Source organism: Pteropus medius, unplaced genomic scaffold (assembly GCF_902729225.1).
Source record: "Pteropus medius unplaced genomic scaffold, Ma_sr-lr_union100, whole genome shotgun sequence".
In the NCBI taxonomy this organism is placed as follows: domain Eukaryota; kingdom Metazoa; phylum Chordata; class Mammalia; order Chiroptera; family Pteropodidae; genus Pteropus; species Pteropus medius.
The window spans coordinates 1,120,265-1,136,234 of NW_024352783.1; the positions used below are offsets into that span (position 1 = coordinate 1,120,265).

A 15,970-nucleotide genomic window follows, 5' to 3' on the forward strand; every position below is an offset into this window, starting at 1 on the left:
GGTAATGTGAATTTGGCTGAAATTGCCTGATACAATCAATTGGCTCAGGTTGGTAAGAAACATTCCATTTCTTTTAAGCCCTGCCATTTCATTAGAGTGATTTGAGAGAAGGTAAAACCAGTGCCACCTTGTCTGTATAAAGTCATATGAGCAGATATTGCCTTTGTCCAGGGATTGTCACACTGTTTATGTAGATGTGATGTCAACAGCCCTTGGGGTTGCCAGGTGTGAACCAAATTAGCAATTGACAGTGTCATGCCATCCTTTTCTGTGGCGGTAGTTGTCACTCTGGGGTGTGGGTAGTGACTGTGAAGGGGCTGGGGTTGGGGCCAGAGCTGACAGTGAAGGCTGAAGCTTGGGGGAGGGCAGACTTTGAAGGCAGGAAGACCACCAAGAAGCTATAAACAGTTCCAGAACAGGAGGAAGCCCACACTTCAGGTAAGCTGTTGGGGAAGAAACTGGGGTAGCTCCAAGAGGAGCTGGATATCAAGTTCCATCAGTAAGGGGGAAAAAATGGCTAATCAGAAACTCTTGAAATCTCAGTTTATACCCCTGCACCCCAGATGAGGATAAGGGTCCTCTCCTTCCAGGTACCAGTAAACAAGGCAGGACCCTGACAGGAAAGTCTGCTACAGCCTCAACCTAAATTGTCCTCATTTTTCTCACCCGCAAGAGTCACTTTTCAGCAAGCTACACCTGAAAACCTGCAGAGGGTGAAGCACCCTATTGATAAGAGGTCCTAGGGCCAGAAGCAGGCTGCATTCTCAGAGAGATACAAGGGAAAAGGGACGAAACAGCAAGGAGGTTTCAAACCTAAAATACCTCATAGCAAATACATTTTACCTAATTCTTGCCTTTCTGTTGACTTACAGCCAACTGGAGTTTGAAAATTAGGGGACAAATTCTGACAGAAGAGCTAGGTTGGGAGTCTGAGTTGCTTTGGGTAGCTGATGAGCATTATTTGTTCAAGAAGTTACTGAGGATGCAATGAAGACAACAAATGGGACTTTCTTTTCCCTTCAAGGGAGCACAAGGATACACTAGGCTGGGCAGTTTGTGGCTGGCTGGGCCAAGAGTCAGGGACCAACCAGAAGTGGGCATTTTTAAATCAAACATGAACTGGTTACCATTCCTCATCCCGAGTGGGGATATTTATCATCTGGTTGAAGGCTATGGCATTCTGTAGACCACCTAGCAAGTCATTCATTCAACCAAAATCTACTGAATGCCTACTGTATGCCAGGCACTATGATAGTAAGATAAACTTCTCTATTTAAGGCATCTGCATATATTTTTACATTCTTAATTTCACATCTCTGTTGTATTTTATATAGAAGCCCTTTACCTCAGAGATATGTCAGATTCATTTCCAGGCCATTGCAATAAACTGTGTCATGATCTTTTTGGTGGTAGAGGGCCTTGCCTTCAATTTGTAAAAAATGCAACATCTGTGAAGTGCAACAAAACAAAGCACAAAATGAGGCACAACTGTATTTTAACGGCTTTGACAATTTTTTTACAGAGGAAAAGGATCCTATGATTATTAAACCCCATTTTCACACAGGGAGTAGCCCCTGCCGCACCTTATCCTCTTACTCTGGTGTGTTTCTTTACAGCACTTGTCATGATCTGACAGAAATAAACATGTCTATTTGCTTATTGTCTGTCTTCCCCATTAGAATATAAGCTCCATGGGGATGGGGTTGAGAGTGGGTTGTGCCTTTTATAGTTATCTGGTTGAATCCCTAAGGCCTAGAACAAAGCAAGAACTAAACTCATAGCCGATGAATGACGGACTTTATAAAACCACTTCTCACCTCAAGGTCCAGGTGTATAACTTTTTAAATTAAAAAAAACCAAAACAAACTATTATCATAACCATTTTTTTTAAATTACAAAAGTAAAAGATGTTGTTTTGGGGATTGTAGGTGTTACAGACTGGGTTTAAGATTTGGGCTAGAGAAAAATCATAATTGTTCATGACCTGAATCCTTTCACCACCTGGCATTACCTAAGTTCAGCCTTTCACAACAGTGAAAATCTTTTCTCTATATGGTAATTTTTCTCAGAATTTGGGGCATTTTCCAGAAAGTGCAGTCTTGCGTTTGGGGTGATAGCCACCAAGACCATGACTCATTCTTTCACTTTCATTGAAGCATATTACACAAGTGTTTGCTAAGTGTGTGTTGCTGGGGGATATTAAGACAATCAGCATTGTTCCTGTGCTCAGTGAGCTTTGATTCCTGTGGGGAGCTCAGACACTTCCATGACCAAAAGACTGTGTTTAGCAAGTCTCCTGTGAACTATGCAGAGCTCTACTCGAGCTCGGAGGAAGCAGCACTCACTTTGGGGCTTTAGGTATTAGGGAAGTCTTCCTGGAGAAGGTAGCATATGAATGAGACTTCAAAAGGCTGAAGAAGGAAGGCTGGCCAAGCTTTTAGGGAGCAGCTATAGTGCGTAGGGCAGTGGGAGTCAATGAAAGGCTCAGAGAGGAAGGGCACTGTCCACTTGGGGCATGCAGTGCCAGACCCAGGTAGGTGAACTGTGGGAAATAGACCGTAGAGATGGGTTGGAGTTGCTTTTGGAAGGCCTTGAATGCCAGACTCTGTAGATTGCACTTTATCACAATGGCAACGGAATACCAAAACAGGTTTTAGAGCCAGTGATGCTCCGTACACTGTGAGATTTTAGAAAGGTTATTCTGATAGCTGTGTGGATTGCTGGTTTGCAACAAGAAATTAGAGGAAGAGAAGTTTGGGAAGGGAGGGGCAGATAAATAGGAGACTTTGGACTGGGGAGATTCAGGGGGAAAATACTGGGAGATGGATTTATTTGAGAGTTTATGAAGGGAAAGTCTTTCGGGTTTGACCGCATGAATGAAATGAAAGCTGTAGAAGGGAATGATTAACGGTGATTTGATGAAGCTTTTGTGCCTTAGTGACTAGGGGAGGATGACAATCTTGGCAGAAACGTGAAAATCATTTTGGAAATTTCAACTGGGGCAAACTGAGGATCTATTTGGAGTTTAGACATAAAGAGCCGGAGGTGGTGGTGGGGCATCTGGTGGACATGTCCAGCAGGCCATTAGTAATCAGCCAGCCATTAGGAGTTCCTTGCTCAGCCTGGTCTATGCCCCTAAAGCTTAGCAGAAAATACTGGTCAAAAAAATATGGAGAGATGAGGCTGAATTAAACCTTTGATTTTGAGGTGTCCGCTCATCTGATTCAATAGAGCAATACATATTCCCCATCTCTTCAGAGTTTTCATGGCAGGCCCATGTGCACCTCGTCACCTTTTGTGAGTGTGTGACGTTGCTGGAGTCCGGCATCCTCATTAGGTAGTGTCTAGACCTTTCCTAAGGCAGCAGGTCCACCTCCATGTCCCCCAGCGGTAGAACTTGGCCTGTTTCCCAAGTCTCAGAGTTTGTGGCAGGGAAGATGTTGGGATACTTGTGCATGCTCTCAGGGACTGTAACATTGACCCCTTTGACTCTGTCTAAGAAAGACCTTGTGCTGGGACCCATGCTTCAGCAAATCCTTTCCTTAATGGTTTACGGAGGCAGAGGGTAGGGCAACTGTCACTCACCTTTTCTACCTTCACAAAGCTGATTTTGTAACTTCTTTTCCCCTTAGAGCCTGCCTCAGTCTTCATTTCCACTTTATTTTCCCTAGATGGGCATACTGGAAGCAGGGAGTAGGGCAAAGGTTGCTGAGAAAGCTCAATCAATAAAGAGGAAAGAGATTAGCACAGAGCTTTGATACCTCTGAGGGTCCTGCCAAGCAAAGTCCATTCATTAAGATGGGGTCAACATACCAGTCCTGACAAACACCAGTTCTGGGTCCAGGCTGGGTGGGAGGGGTGGTAGCCTGGAAGATGACACCAACATTTTCTTCAGGGCCTACCATTAGGTGACTCACTGTGTTTCTCAGGACTTCAGCCAGGAGGCAGGGACAAGAGTTGCAGCCTTTATTTTTTCCTCTTGGGGTGGGACTGTTCTAGTCTTGGCACCTCCTTGCGTAATTACTTCTCTGCCTGTGATCTCATCAGCCAGAGCACAACTTCAGCCGGGAAGCAGAGCCCCAGAGCCTAAAAGAGCTTCCATGACATCCCAGGTCACTGGGCTTGGACTAAGAGCTGCTTGGGTTTAAACTCCAGCTCCTCTGGGCCTCAGTTTTCCAACATATAAAATGAAAGTAATAATTTCAGCCTTAGAAGTCACTTGTGAGATTGAGGGAGGTAAATGTATATAAAGCATTTAGCCCAATAATCTAGCCCAATAAGTGGTAGTTATTATTAATAGTCCCCTTTCTTGAGAGGCACTATAGTAGTAGCTAACAATGTGGTTTCTGGAGTAAGACAGTCCAGACTAGGTGGGTTTGAAACTTGAGTCTTCTTTTTTCTCATTGAGTGACCTTGGGCAACTTCATCTTGCTAAGTCTCAGTTTCCTCATTTATGAAATGGGAATAACAACAGTACCAATCTTACAAGGTCACTGTGAGGACTGAATTATGCAAACCAAGCATTTAGCACAATTGTTACTACATAGAAATGGTACAACAAAAATGAACTACTGTTATTATCATGATCTTTGCAACCCTATATCCTTCAGAGTCTAGCTCAAGGTGTCATCCTTCCCACAAACCCCATTAATCACTTCTCTGATTTTCATTGATTTGGATACCTCTTCCAATCCACCTTGCATTGTTCCTGTTTATGACCATGCCCTCAAAAATATAACTGGACCTTCCAGCTTCACTTTGCTCTCACCTTGAGGTCTGTCTTCATTAGTGTCTAAAAAACCTACAAATCCAATCCCAAGGGCACTGACATCAGAATTACATTGCAGTTGTCCATCCCCATTTCTCCCCTTTGTGAGATAGACTCCCTGCACCCCGCTGCCCCTTCTCTCTTCAAGTCCCCTAGGAGGACTATGTACAGTATATAAAATGGATTCAATTCCTTGGGGGCCCCAGGATGAACACATAGACACATTTAAGTAATATATACTTAGATATATAAAATATATGTTGATATATTTGTATTACCTTGGTTCCTTCGACGAATGCATTCATTCAACAAATATTTGAGTGCCCATTTTGTGTCTTGACCAAGCCATATTGGGATAAGAAAAGAATAAGACGTTCTAGCTCTCAAGGAACTTATTCTATTGAGGCACACGGAAGAAATATAAAATTTCAGCTATAAGAAGTACCCTAAACACAACACGTGAGAGAGTGATGAGAGGTACTAGAATACCCCTGGTATTCTATTGGGTGGTAGGGGGCAGACTCGGAGGTGAAATTCGAGCCGAAATTTATTTTATAACAGGAACACTGAAACATACACTTGAAGGATCTTGACAGCTGAAAAACGAGGAGGCAGGGTTCTCATCCACTGGGGCGCCACCTTCCCGAAGGGCAGCGCTTTTGGAGGAAGCGGGAAGGCCGAACGCTCTCACCTCGCGCACCGGGAGCGCCTGCGCAGAGGCCGCCGCCGCCCCCTGTGACGCCATTCTCCCCACGCCCCCGCCGGGGCCGCCCGCACTCTCGCGCGCATGCTCGGGCCCCGCCCCTGCGCGTCACAGAATGGCCTCGGACATCCAGGCGGACCCTGACGTGTTGGGGAGGAGCTGGGCACTGAGGTACGCGGAGTGGAGCTCAGGGCCGCCGAGCGGAGCTGAGCGGCTGGGCGGGCCTGGCCAGGCCAGCAGAGCGGAGACGTCGGTCGGGTGGCGGCGAACATGCGCTTTTGACACATTGGAGGTGAGCCTGCGGTTCGTGGCCTCTCCCAAGGGTGCTGGGCCGGGCCAGCGGCGCCGAGGCCTGTCCCTGGGGAGCCGGCCGGGCCCCGGGGCTGCCTGAGGCCCCTCTGGGCTGGGCTGCGGCTGGGTTCTGGGGCGGCCAGTCCGGGAGCAACTGTTCCAACCGCTCTAACTGTTCCCTGGTCCGAGGTGTGGTCCACCAGGGGCCTCTGCAAGAGAGCGAGCCCGGCGACCTCCGGAGGATGTGCCCAAGTCCGGGCGTGGGGTAAGGGGTGGTGTGGACCAAGGCCGGTACGTGGCACCGTGGGCCGGGGCGCTGGTGGCGCACGGAGTGTCTCAGTTTGAGGTGGCAGCGGCGCGCCCAACCTACCCCGCCCGCCGTCCCTTCCCCCTTAAATCTCTTTAGCTTGGTGGGTTGTTTGCAGCCAGGTTGAATTTGAGCTTTTTGCTTCTTTCCCGCTGGGGGCGAGAGCGGAAGCAGCCCACGTTGGGTTCCGATGGCATTCCCGTGACTCTCCGCACCAAACTGCTAATCACCCCTTTGGAGTTAAGAGAAATGTCACCAAACGTGTTTGGGTTGCTTGTGTAGCCTCTTTTTTGATGGTAAGCGAGGAAGTAACCCTTTAAGTTTTGCAAAAGAAAGTGAGTTCTTTCACTACCGATAATTACATTCCATTTCTGTAGCGCTTTCACACATTTCAGAACACTGTTGCTCTCTCTTTTGAATCTCATCACCCAGTAGATGTACCTGATTCTGTTGTTGCCTTTTGACAGATGCAGAAATTGAGCCCGGGTGGGGTGGGAAGTATCAAGTGATTTATACTGTGGATTCTACCAACTGGTGAGTTGGGTTCGCTTGGTTCAGAATTTACGTCTGTAGGCTCGGAGTTAGGGTTTCTTTTTGTGGGACTTTTATGCCCTTCTCAGCTGGAAAACAAAGCAGAAAATTTGACTTGCCAAAAATATCCCAGAAGCTAGTAGAAGACTTATTCAAATATTTTAGAGCAGATTTATCTAATATAAGAACTGCTACTCAGTTATATGAAAAATCCTACTCTGAAACTCGCTCAGAAGTTGCTGCCTAATTATCTTGTTTGATAAATTGTGTTGTTCTTAATCTACTTAGGAAATCATGAAGTTGGTAGTGTAAAATGTAGCATTAAGTCATGTATTGAAGAGAAGTAAAAGAACTGATACCCCTTCTGAAATTTTATTAAAATTAATTATTTAAAATTGGAAGTCATAAGGAATAGAGAAAACTTTTGGCTAGCCATGGTTAAAGGTTGACCTGGAAAAAGTTGCTAAATCTTATGAAGCTGTTCTCTTTTAGTTTCGTTTTGACTCTTAAATAAATTGAAGTTGAGTAAAGAATACTTAAACTACGTAGAAACCAGTAAAAACTTAGATCTTGCTTTCATGACATCTACAAAATTTTTATTCTCATTTTAAACCACACTGGGATAAATTTAATTACTTAAAGTTAAAACTTAATATTACTTTTGATATCAAAAGTTTCTGGACATTTCATAAGGTAGTAAAAAGAATTTGATAGGATCAAAAGGCAGATCATAATTGTGATTGACTTTGAAAAGTTAAAAATTCTGTAAATGTCTACCAAGAATTTTGATACAAAGAAGGGCATGTAATTACCTACAGTGAGGTCCAGAAGAACTTCCAGACTCTAGTGCTGTTCTACAACTATTAACAAGACAATATATAAAATGGATTTTCTTACAAAGAGTAGTTTCTTTGTAAATAAAGCATTTTGGATTTTCGGACAGGTTGTTTTATACCCAAATTAGTTGATTTGGCAGTTGCTAGATATCTGAAGATCATACAGTATGATAATGCCCCATGTAAAAGTTGTCATACTTTTGCGATTCACGTTCCATCCATATGAGCCATAGTATAGAAGGAAGATTTGGATATTGGAATACATAATTATCTGCCTTTATTTCAGCTTCAGAAGATTGTAGATATATCATTAAAGCATCTTTTTTTTTTCAGCAGTATAGTTTTCTATGTTGGCTAACTTTCTATAGCCTTATATCTCTGGTTACATAGTTTCAGATAACACAGTAAACACATCCTCCCACTGTAATTTGAAGCAAACTGAACAGACTGTCTTTGCAGTCTGAAAAGACCCCTGAAAAGGGTTTTTGAGTATCTGCAGTGGTAGCAATTTTTAGCATTTGTAAAAATTCAGTTTTTGGAAAGGGTACGTCTGATGAATAAAATTGGAATGATAAACCCGGATAATATCAATTAGAAAGCAGTAACAATGAGATGGGACCACAAAGAATTTTTTTGTTTAGTTTTTAATATGGCTCTTCAAGGCTATTCCAAAAAAGGTTTTCTCAATGTTATCAGTAATAATGATATCACTGGTAAATGCATGTAGCTTCCGGAAGTAATTAATTAATTTGAAGGGATCATTTTTATGATATAAATTCTGGAGCACATTTATCTTGTGGCATACTTCAAAGGTCTACTGCTGACTACCAGTTTTTTATAATTTAATGAAATTTATGTTGCATTTACTATGTGTCAGGCAGTGTATTAAGTAATTTACAAATATTAACTCACTGAATCTTCGTAACAACACCCTTTTTATTATTATCCTCATTTTATAGGTAAGGAAATGGGGCATTGAGTGGTTAAGTAAGATGCCCAAGGTCAACTAGTGAGTAGAGGAGTCTAATACAAACCCAGGCAGTTTGGCTCCAGAGTCGAGGCTCTTGCCTACTATGTTGTGCTTCTCCTACCACTTGTTTGCTGGTTAAATGTTTTTAATTGGCTTATTCTGGCAAAGATGATAGTCATTCTGGTAAAAGTTTTCTGGCATAGATTATAATACTGTTTGAGAAGCCAGTAAACAGGTTGTAAAAGTAGCCTGTTAGAAAAATTGTAGTCAACATTCAGTTCACATAAGATTCGGCAAGAAAATAGAGGTGCGTTTGGAAAAAAAAAAAAAAAAAGACCACTTTAAAATCATTTTGCTAGAATTATTTGACACTGAACTAAGTAGTTGGATAAGAAAGAGGATACAAAAAATAGAACTAGATTCTCAAGAAGTTTCACATGAAGAGCTATTTAAAACCCGAGTCACCAGGGGACACTGATGGAAAAGTTGGTGGTTGTATTAAGAGTATGGCCCTATTCAAGGATCAAAAATCAGGGACATATGGATACTTTTATAGTACACTCAGAGGTGTAAATAGTGAGATTCCTCAGGGAACCCTACTTAGCTAAGTGCTTCTCAAAGTTAATAACTACTAGTAGGTCCTCTGATACTATACGAATGGGTCAATAACAACAAAAAAGAGCCTCACACAGAAAAGTTTCAATTGGACATGTGAATGACAACATTTATAGATAAAAACAACCCTGACCCTATTTGTAGAAGGATTGGCTCCACATTCAAATATATTCGAATAAATGTTAGATGCCAAGACAGGCATCTAATAGTCATTATGGCCTTCCATAAGGACATTGGCCCATGGACCACACAATCACCAATATCATCAAGTGCTGCATAGTAACAGAATGGGTACTGAACACTTAAAAGGAAAAATTCCCTACCCATGAATAAAATGTCGAAATACTGAAGTAGCACCACTCAGCTCTGAAAAGGTATATGTGTAAACTAGAGCAGGCCCAAAGCATGACAAAAATGTTTAAGGAACTGAGATGGCTGCCAAATGAATATGAGCTAAGAAGATAAATACTCATTTTGAGAAGACCAAGACTGAGTGGTATTATCATCAAAGTCTACAAAATTAGAAAGGGCATAAAAAAAATACAAACTTGTTCACCAAATTCTAGAACCTTACAAGGGAGCAACATGTGACATTCATGGTGAATTAAGACCAAAAATAGGACATTCACCGATGGCTATAAAATTAGGGAACTTATCTCAGTTGCATACAATAATTTAAAAATCAGTAAATTAAAAAAATTTGACTTGGAATCTTTAATTTTAAAAATGTTTTATATAAGAGTTGGGACTTCCTTATATTACATTTTGATTTCTCTGGAGTTTCCACTGATTTTTAGTGAAAGCACAGGAGTGATGTGCTTTCACTACAGCCTCAGATTTATCCAGTTTCCAAGTCATGCTATCTATTATATGCGATTCCTCATTTTTCCTGGAGCCATCCATCTGGCTTACTCTGCCCGATGAACTAGGCTTCATCATGGGACCTCTCTTCTTTGCAATCCCACATTGCAGCTACTATTTCCTGCACCCTGTGTTGTACAGGTCTTGTTTTTCTCTCTTCTTTAGTAATTGTCACAGGAAACATGTAGGAGGTAACCCTCATGAGTTCTTGTATGAGAAAAAAAAGTTCTCTCATTTCCTGAATTATCTGTTTCCTCTCAGTTTAGTAGGTCTTAGGATTTTCTTATGCTACTGAGTTTTCTTATTTGTCTAATGGTACTTGGTTGTCTATTCATATTTAAGACTGAGGGGCTGGACAGTGATTATTTTAGATGGTAAGTGTGCAGTAATATCGCCAAGGCTCTCCCCAATAAGTCCCATCAGCTCTCTTTTCTTTGATGTGGAGCCATACTAAGCTTTATAAGTGATTAAATATGGCTTGGCATGCATCAGACTGATAATTTTGTCTAGCCGAGAATGATAGGTTTTGTAATCCTGATTTACAAAACCAGGTGCATTGCAAGGTAGAAATAAACTACTCACAAATCTTTTGCTTACTTCATTCCTGAAATAGGAATTTAGATATTAATAAAGGAAAGCAGAACTTTGAAAATAAAGAGGGAATAATGAAAGATTATAAGTCAGTTAAAATATTTGTTGAATTTGTACTGTGTTCTATGTTTCTGGTGATTCAGAAGGGATTTATAAATAAGGTCCTGCCCTTAAGGAACTAGCAGGAGAGACTTATCCTTTTATTTTTCTTTGTGTTTCTTGTTTAGGTGAAATAGCAGCAAGACTTTGCATCTGGTGTCATTCCAATCTTCGTAACATTTTGCAAAACCATAATTTACTGGACTGTGTATCAGAAACTGAATATTTGAGCTGTACATTGATATATGATTGCCAGTGTTTAAATGGCAAATGCATCTATCCAAATTTGAGGACTAGTGCCTATAGCTTCTTTTGGGCTGGATTCATAGGTTTCAAATGTAATTAGTAATTTTGGGGGCATTTTGGGGAAAGACCTTATATAGAGCATTCGGAGGACCCTGTGATTCTTGCCTGACCCCCAGATACTTCTCTGATGTCCTGTAATTATATCTTCATCTGGGCTGTGAATATGAAATATGTCCCTCCCCTCAAAGATACTTAGGCAATAACTCTCAGGAGTTATCGATACCATATAGTGATGCTTTTAAGTGCTTGGATATTCTTTTGAAATGCAAATAGCTCACTGCTGGATTACCCTCATCCTCATTCACACCTTACTACAAATTAAATTACAGTTAAAAATAAGATTCTTCCTGCATCTGGGAAAATGGAGTTGAAGTTGAGAACCTTGGTGAAGGAATAGGATTATAAAATAAATCAGTATTATTTACTAATCAGAAACAAGTCTAGTCCAAACTTAAAGAAACATGTCTAGTCCATAGGTCTAGATGAAAAATGAGACTTTAAGAGATTAAGCATATTGCTTGAGAATATAATGGCAGAATTGGAACCCTAGGACCCAGTTTCTACAACACTGCAACTTTGTGGAGGTTTATGTTTTAATGTATTGTCACGCTATGCATTCTCTCCCAGAATAGAATAATACAGACAAAAATGTGCCAGTGTAAGAGTAATCAGATTAGAGGAGGTGCATTTGGTGCACTGAATATTTATCTAGTACTTAACAGTGTCTGATACATAGTAGGTGCTCAGTAAACACTTGTAAGCATTCTGTACTTTCTTTGAGCATGATGTTATACTTGGTGCCATGAAGGCATGCAAAGTATGTCAAGGATCCATCTCTTTTTCGAAGAAGTCTTAGGCTGAATGGTAATAATTGGGAGATTAACAGGTTGCAAAAGTAATAATAGATGGTATGGTCAGGAGAGACTTGACTAAAACAGAAGAAATTGCAGTAGGCCACAAAGGAATTAAACTAAGTGTATACAGTTACATGTTAATTTTATTCAACTAGAAACCACTCTTGTGTCTCTTTGGTATACTCACCCTGAAATTGGAATTCTGTATTTATTCTTGTCTGACATTTTCCTAAACCTTCATAAGTGTATTGTGCTAGAGGAACTCCAAGCTTCTACAACTCCCAAGTTTTTAAATTTACTTTTATAGCTGGTCTTGGATTCTTGCTGCCTGGTATGGATTCGGTTGAATCAATTTTGGTTTAATTTAGTAAATTTTGTTGAGTATCTGCTATCATGTAAGCATCGTGCTGGGATAGAAATAAGTAAGAATAGTACAGAGCCTAATAGGGGACATAGAGGTGTAAGCCATATGCATTACTATGGGGTAAGTATATTCATGAAAGCATGCGTAGGGTATAGAGGTTGCAAAGAGTACAGAAGTTTTAGTGTTATTTGATGAGGGCAGGAAAGGCTTTCTGGAAAAGATGACAGCTAGGTTTTAAAGGATGAATGGGAGCTATCCAAATGCACAAGGAAGAGTGAACCATTCCAGGTAGAGAAAACGTCTAGACCTGAAACAGAATGGTGTGTTAGGACAATTTTGAATAGTATTGCTGGATTATAAAGTGGAATGCTTGGGGAGGGGCTTGTAGGAGTTAACAGAACTTTGTAGGAGTCTAACAGAACTTTGTAGGAGTTTAACAGAACTTTGTTTCGTAAGATTAGGCATGATTCTAGAGTGAGCTCAATGTCTTTGGTATTTCATCTGGCCAGTCAATTGGGAGCTTTAGGTAGTCAGTTCAAATGCAAAGTTAATTAGATATTTTTTCCCTTTCTCTGAACACCTTGGGAGAAGAACCAAGGTGAAAGAATATTGAAGTTGAAGGATTAGTGGATTTAATGGAGGAAACTTTGGACTTAACAGATAACTAACAGGAAGTTTTTAGAATTATTGGGAATGTGGTACCTGACCTCCTAGTAGGATCATCTGGTGTAAAATGTTTCAAGCAGGTATTTTGAAGCAAGTGTACAACAAACAGAGAAGGGCATGTAGCATCAGCTCTGACAATAAGCTCGTTTCTGTCACCTAATTCCTAGAAGATCAGTCAGCTGTAAACAAACTGCTGGAGCTGTGTGCAGGATGATTCTGTGGGGCCAATTCACCAGAACCCAGTGCTGTGACCAAGAGTGCTTTATACCAAAGGACTATGTTGATCTTTTCTCCTATCGTGACCTCATCCACAATATTGCTGGTCCCCAGTAGTGGGGCAGTGAAGTGATTTATGAGCCTGAGTTACAACAAGAGTTAACCACTCTTAGAATTGTTCATGTTTAATTCTCTCCAAAATGCGGCAGATTTGGTGTTATACATAGGTTCCCATGTTCTCTATTAATTTATAAACTTGTCTAATATTTCATAGGCTTTTTTGATCATGGATGGTGAAGATATACCAGATTTTTCAAGTTTAAAGGAGGAAACTGCTTATTGGAAGGAACTTTCCTTAAAGTATAAACAAAGGTAATGTTGAAAAGTGTCCTAAAAATCAGGGAGGGCATTTGGAATACACCATCTCTAATATGTACATTTTTTTAGACATAAAGCTAAAATTAGAGTTTCAAATTTAGGATTGGGATTCTAGAAATAGTCATAACATTGCTTGTATTTAAATAGTACAAAAATGCCATAAATCCTTATATTACTCAAATTATTAAAATGATAAGAAAGCTTAGTGTCATTTGTGATTTCTTCTGGTAGTTTACTTCCTTTTATGCTTATTATTCTACTTGGCCATCTTTGGCCTGCTGCATATGCACTGATTCTGCTTCGTCATTTCCGTCTTTTGGAGATTCTGATGATATCTAGGGCTCCAAATAGCAGAGCAGGCAAGCATCATCAGTGTCTAGAGCCAGGAAAACTTGGAAGGAGAAAAGCTTCGGGGGTATGGAGCATTTTAGAAAATCTCAACTATTTTAATTAGTTGGGAGAACTCTTAGATAATACCCTTTTGAGTACCAAAACTTGTCTTAAATTTCTTTTTTAGAATCTTTCTAAAATACATATACATTTTCCTACTTTGGTTAACAGAGCTTACTAAGCCTTATCAGACATTTTATTGCTATTTCTTTGTTATTGTTGAAGCCAGTTATTATGCCAGTGGATATAAAAGGTGTGTGTCTGTGGCAGAGGTTCTTAATCTTTTTTTTTTGCCATAGACACCTTAATAGGCTGGGGAAGCCTATAGACCCCTTCTCAGAATAATGTTTTTATTTATTTTATTTATTATTAAAATTATTGGGGTGACTGGTTAATAAAATCAAATAGGTTTCAAGTATACAATTCAGTAATACATCATATATATATTGCATTGTGTTCAGCATACAAAGTTAAATTTCCTTCTGTTAGCAAATATTTGACCCCCTTTACCCCTATCTACCTCCTCCCTCCCCCAGAATAATGTTTTTTAGATGCATAAAATTAAATAATAGAATTATAAAGGAAACCAGTTATATTGGAAAACACTTTTCTAAATAATGAACTAATTTGTGGTATAGTAACATGTGCTTCTTTACTAATATTTTAAATAAGGAAGATCTAGGGGTGAGTATATAAAATGTAAGTCCTTTTGGGGCCTATAATTCATTTTGGTTGAGCCCTGAATATTGAGTAAGAGATGCAAAACAGATTGTTTTTATTGTTTAGTATATGTTATTAATAGCATAGCATTCAGGCAAAATTATTGAATTGATATATAATCATCTTCAAGATGTTCTTTATGGTTCCAACTACAACTCACCTTTCCCACTTTGTTTCTGATTAGCTTCCAGGAAGCTCGGGATGAGCTAGTTGAATTCCAGGAAGGAAGCAGAGAATTAGAAGCAGAGTTGGAGGCACAGTTAGTACAGGCTGAACAAAGAAATAGAGACTTGCAAGCTGATAACCAAAGACTGAAATATGAAGTGGAAGCACTAAAGGTAATTGTGGCAGTAGAAGCTGGTGTCTAATGTACTAGGTGGCATTAAATGAGAAATATATTTTTTTCAAGGGGAGCTTAAGAGCAGCTGGCAACAAAAAAATAAAAAAGAGGCTTAAAGTGAGTTTTGGACCTAAACTGTTTTCATTGACATAACCATGGGAAAGGTGGTTTAGAGTTTAGGAGTTCACTTAGAATCTCTGTAGCCCGTTTTTTTAGCTATAATATTCCTAGCTTATACAATTATATTGTAGTTCCTATAGTTTTCAAAAGCTGCCTGATTATTTGTTTTGACAGATTGCTTCATTCTGTGGCACTTTAAAATTATAATGTATGAAATACATTTATTTCATTATTGTTCATAGTCCTTTTAATTTGGAGTTAGTTTGGATTTAAAAATTCCCTTCTAAAAAGGAATTTTTAGGAGTAAAATTCCTTTACCATTTGGCTAAGGCTTGGGGAGTTCCTGTGTCTGGGGAGAAGGTGGGTTTGGAGAAGGAGTGGTCAAGTCAGGAGTAGGGAATTTGAACTCAGTCTACTTTGTGCTTACCCTGGCTTTATTCAGCCTGAGGACCAAGAGGTTCCCCCACCATGTTTGGGGTTTTTGAGGCAATGGTTTCATTATTTCACTTCTTCTCAGAGAAATTATTATTAGATTTCTTTCTGAGGGGAGAATGGTTGACTAAATTTTATATGAGTTAAGGCACTTGGAATGGATGTGTCATTGTTTTTAAATATTGTAAAAAGAAGGGGTACCATCAACTCATTGCGGGTAAATTCCTTGGATTTTTCCTCCCCATTAACTTAGGATGCATCTTTTATTAAAGAAAACTGTACATTAATGACACATATTTTTCTTCCTATGCCCACATCTTCAGGAGAAACTAGAACATCAGTATGCACAGAGCTACAAGCAGGTCTCAGTATTAGAAGATGATTTAAGTCAGACTCGGGCCATTAAGGAGCAGTTGCATAAGTATGTGAGAGAGCTGGAGCAGGCCAATGACGACCTAGAGCGAGCAAAAAGGTAAATGAATGATGTGCATTTTGTTAGAATAACCAAAGTTGGTAATCAGTGATGAATATAAATTTATGTCTTTAGGTTCAACTTATCACCTAGATCTTAGTCCTAGAACACTTTTGGTATTTTGTGTCGCCTGTAGCTCA

General features: G+C 40.1%; 1 protein-coding gene across 10 annotated transcripts in view; it reads left to right on the forward strand.

The window, feature by feature from the left end:
* Positions 1-5,577: 5,577 nt before the first annotated feature.
* Positions 5,578-15,970, forward strand: part of NDEL1 (nudE neurodevelopment protein 1 like 1) — a 77,710-nt gene continuing 67,317 nt past the window's right edge. For 4 of the 10 annotated variants that reach the window (XM_039847320.1, XM_039847315.1, XM_039847313.1 and 1 more), the window contains exons 1-4: positions 5,579-5,763; positions 13,253-13,350; positions 14,651-14,804; positions 15,682-15,830. In XM_039847320.1, the coding sequence (XP_039703254.1) occupies positions 5,587-5,763; positions 13,253-13,350; positions 14,651-14,804; positions 15,682-15,830 (578 nt within the window). In that variant the 5' untranslated portion in view covers positions 5,579-5,586. Of the gene's footprint in view, positions 5,764-6,582; positions 6,604-13,252; positions 13,351-14,650; positions 14,805-15,681; positions 15,831-15,970 lie in introns of those variants that run through there. The other 6 variants (XM_039847319.1, XM_039847318.1, XM_039847312.1 and 3 more) reach the window with 5 other exon arrangements.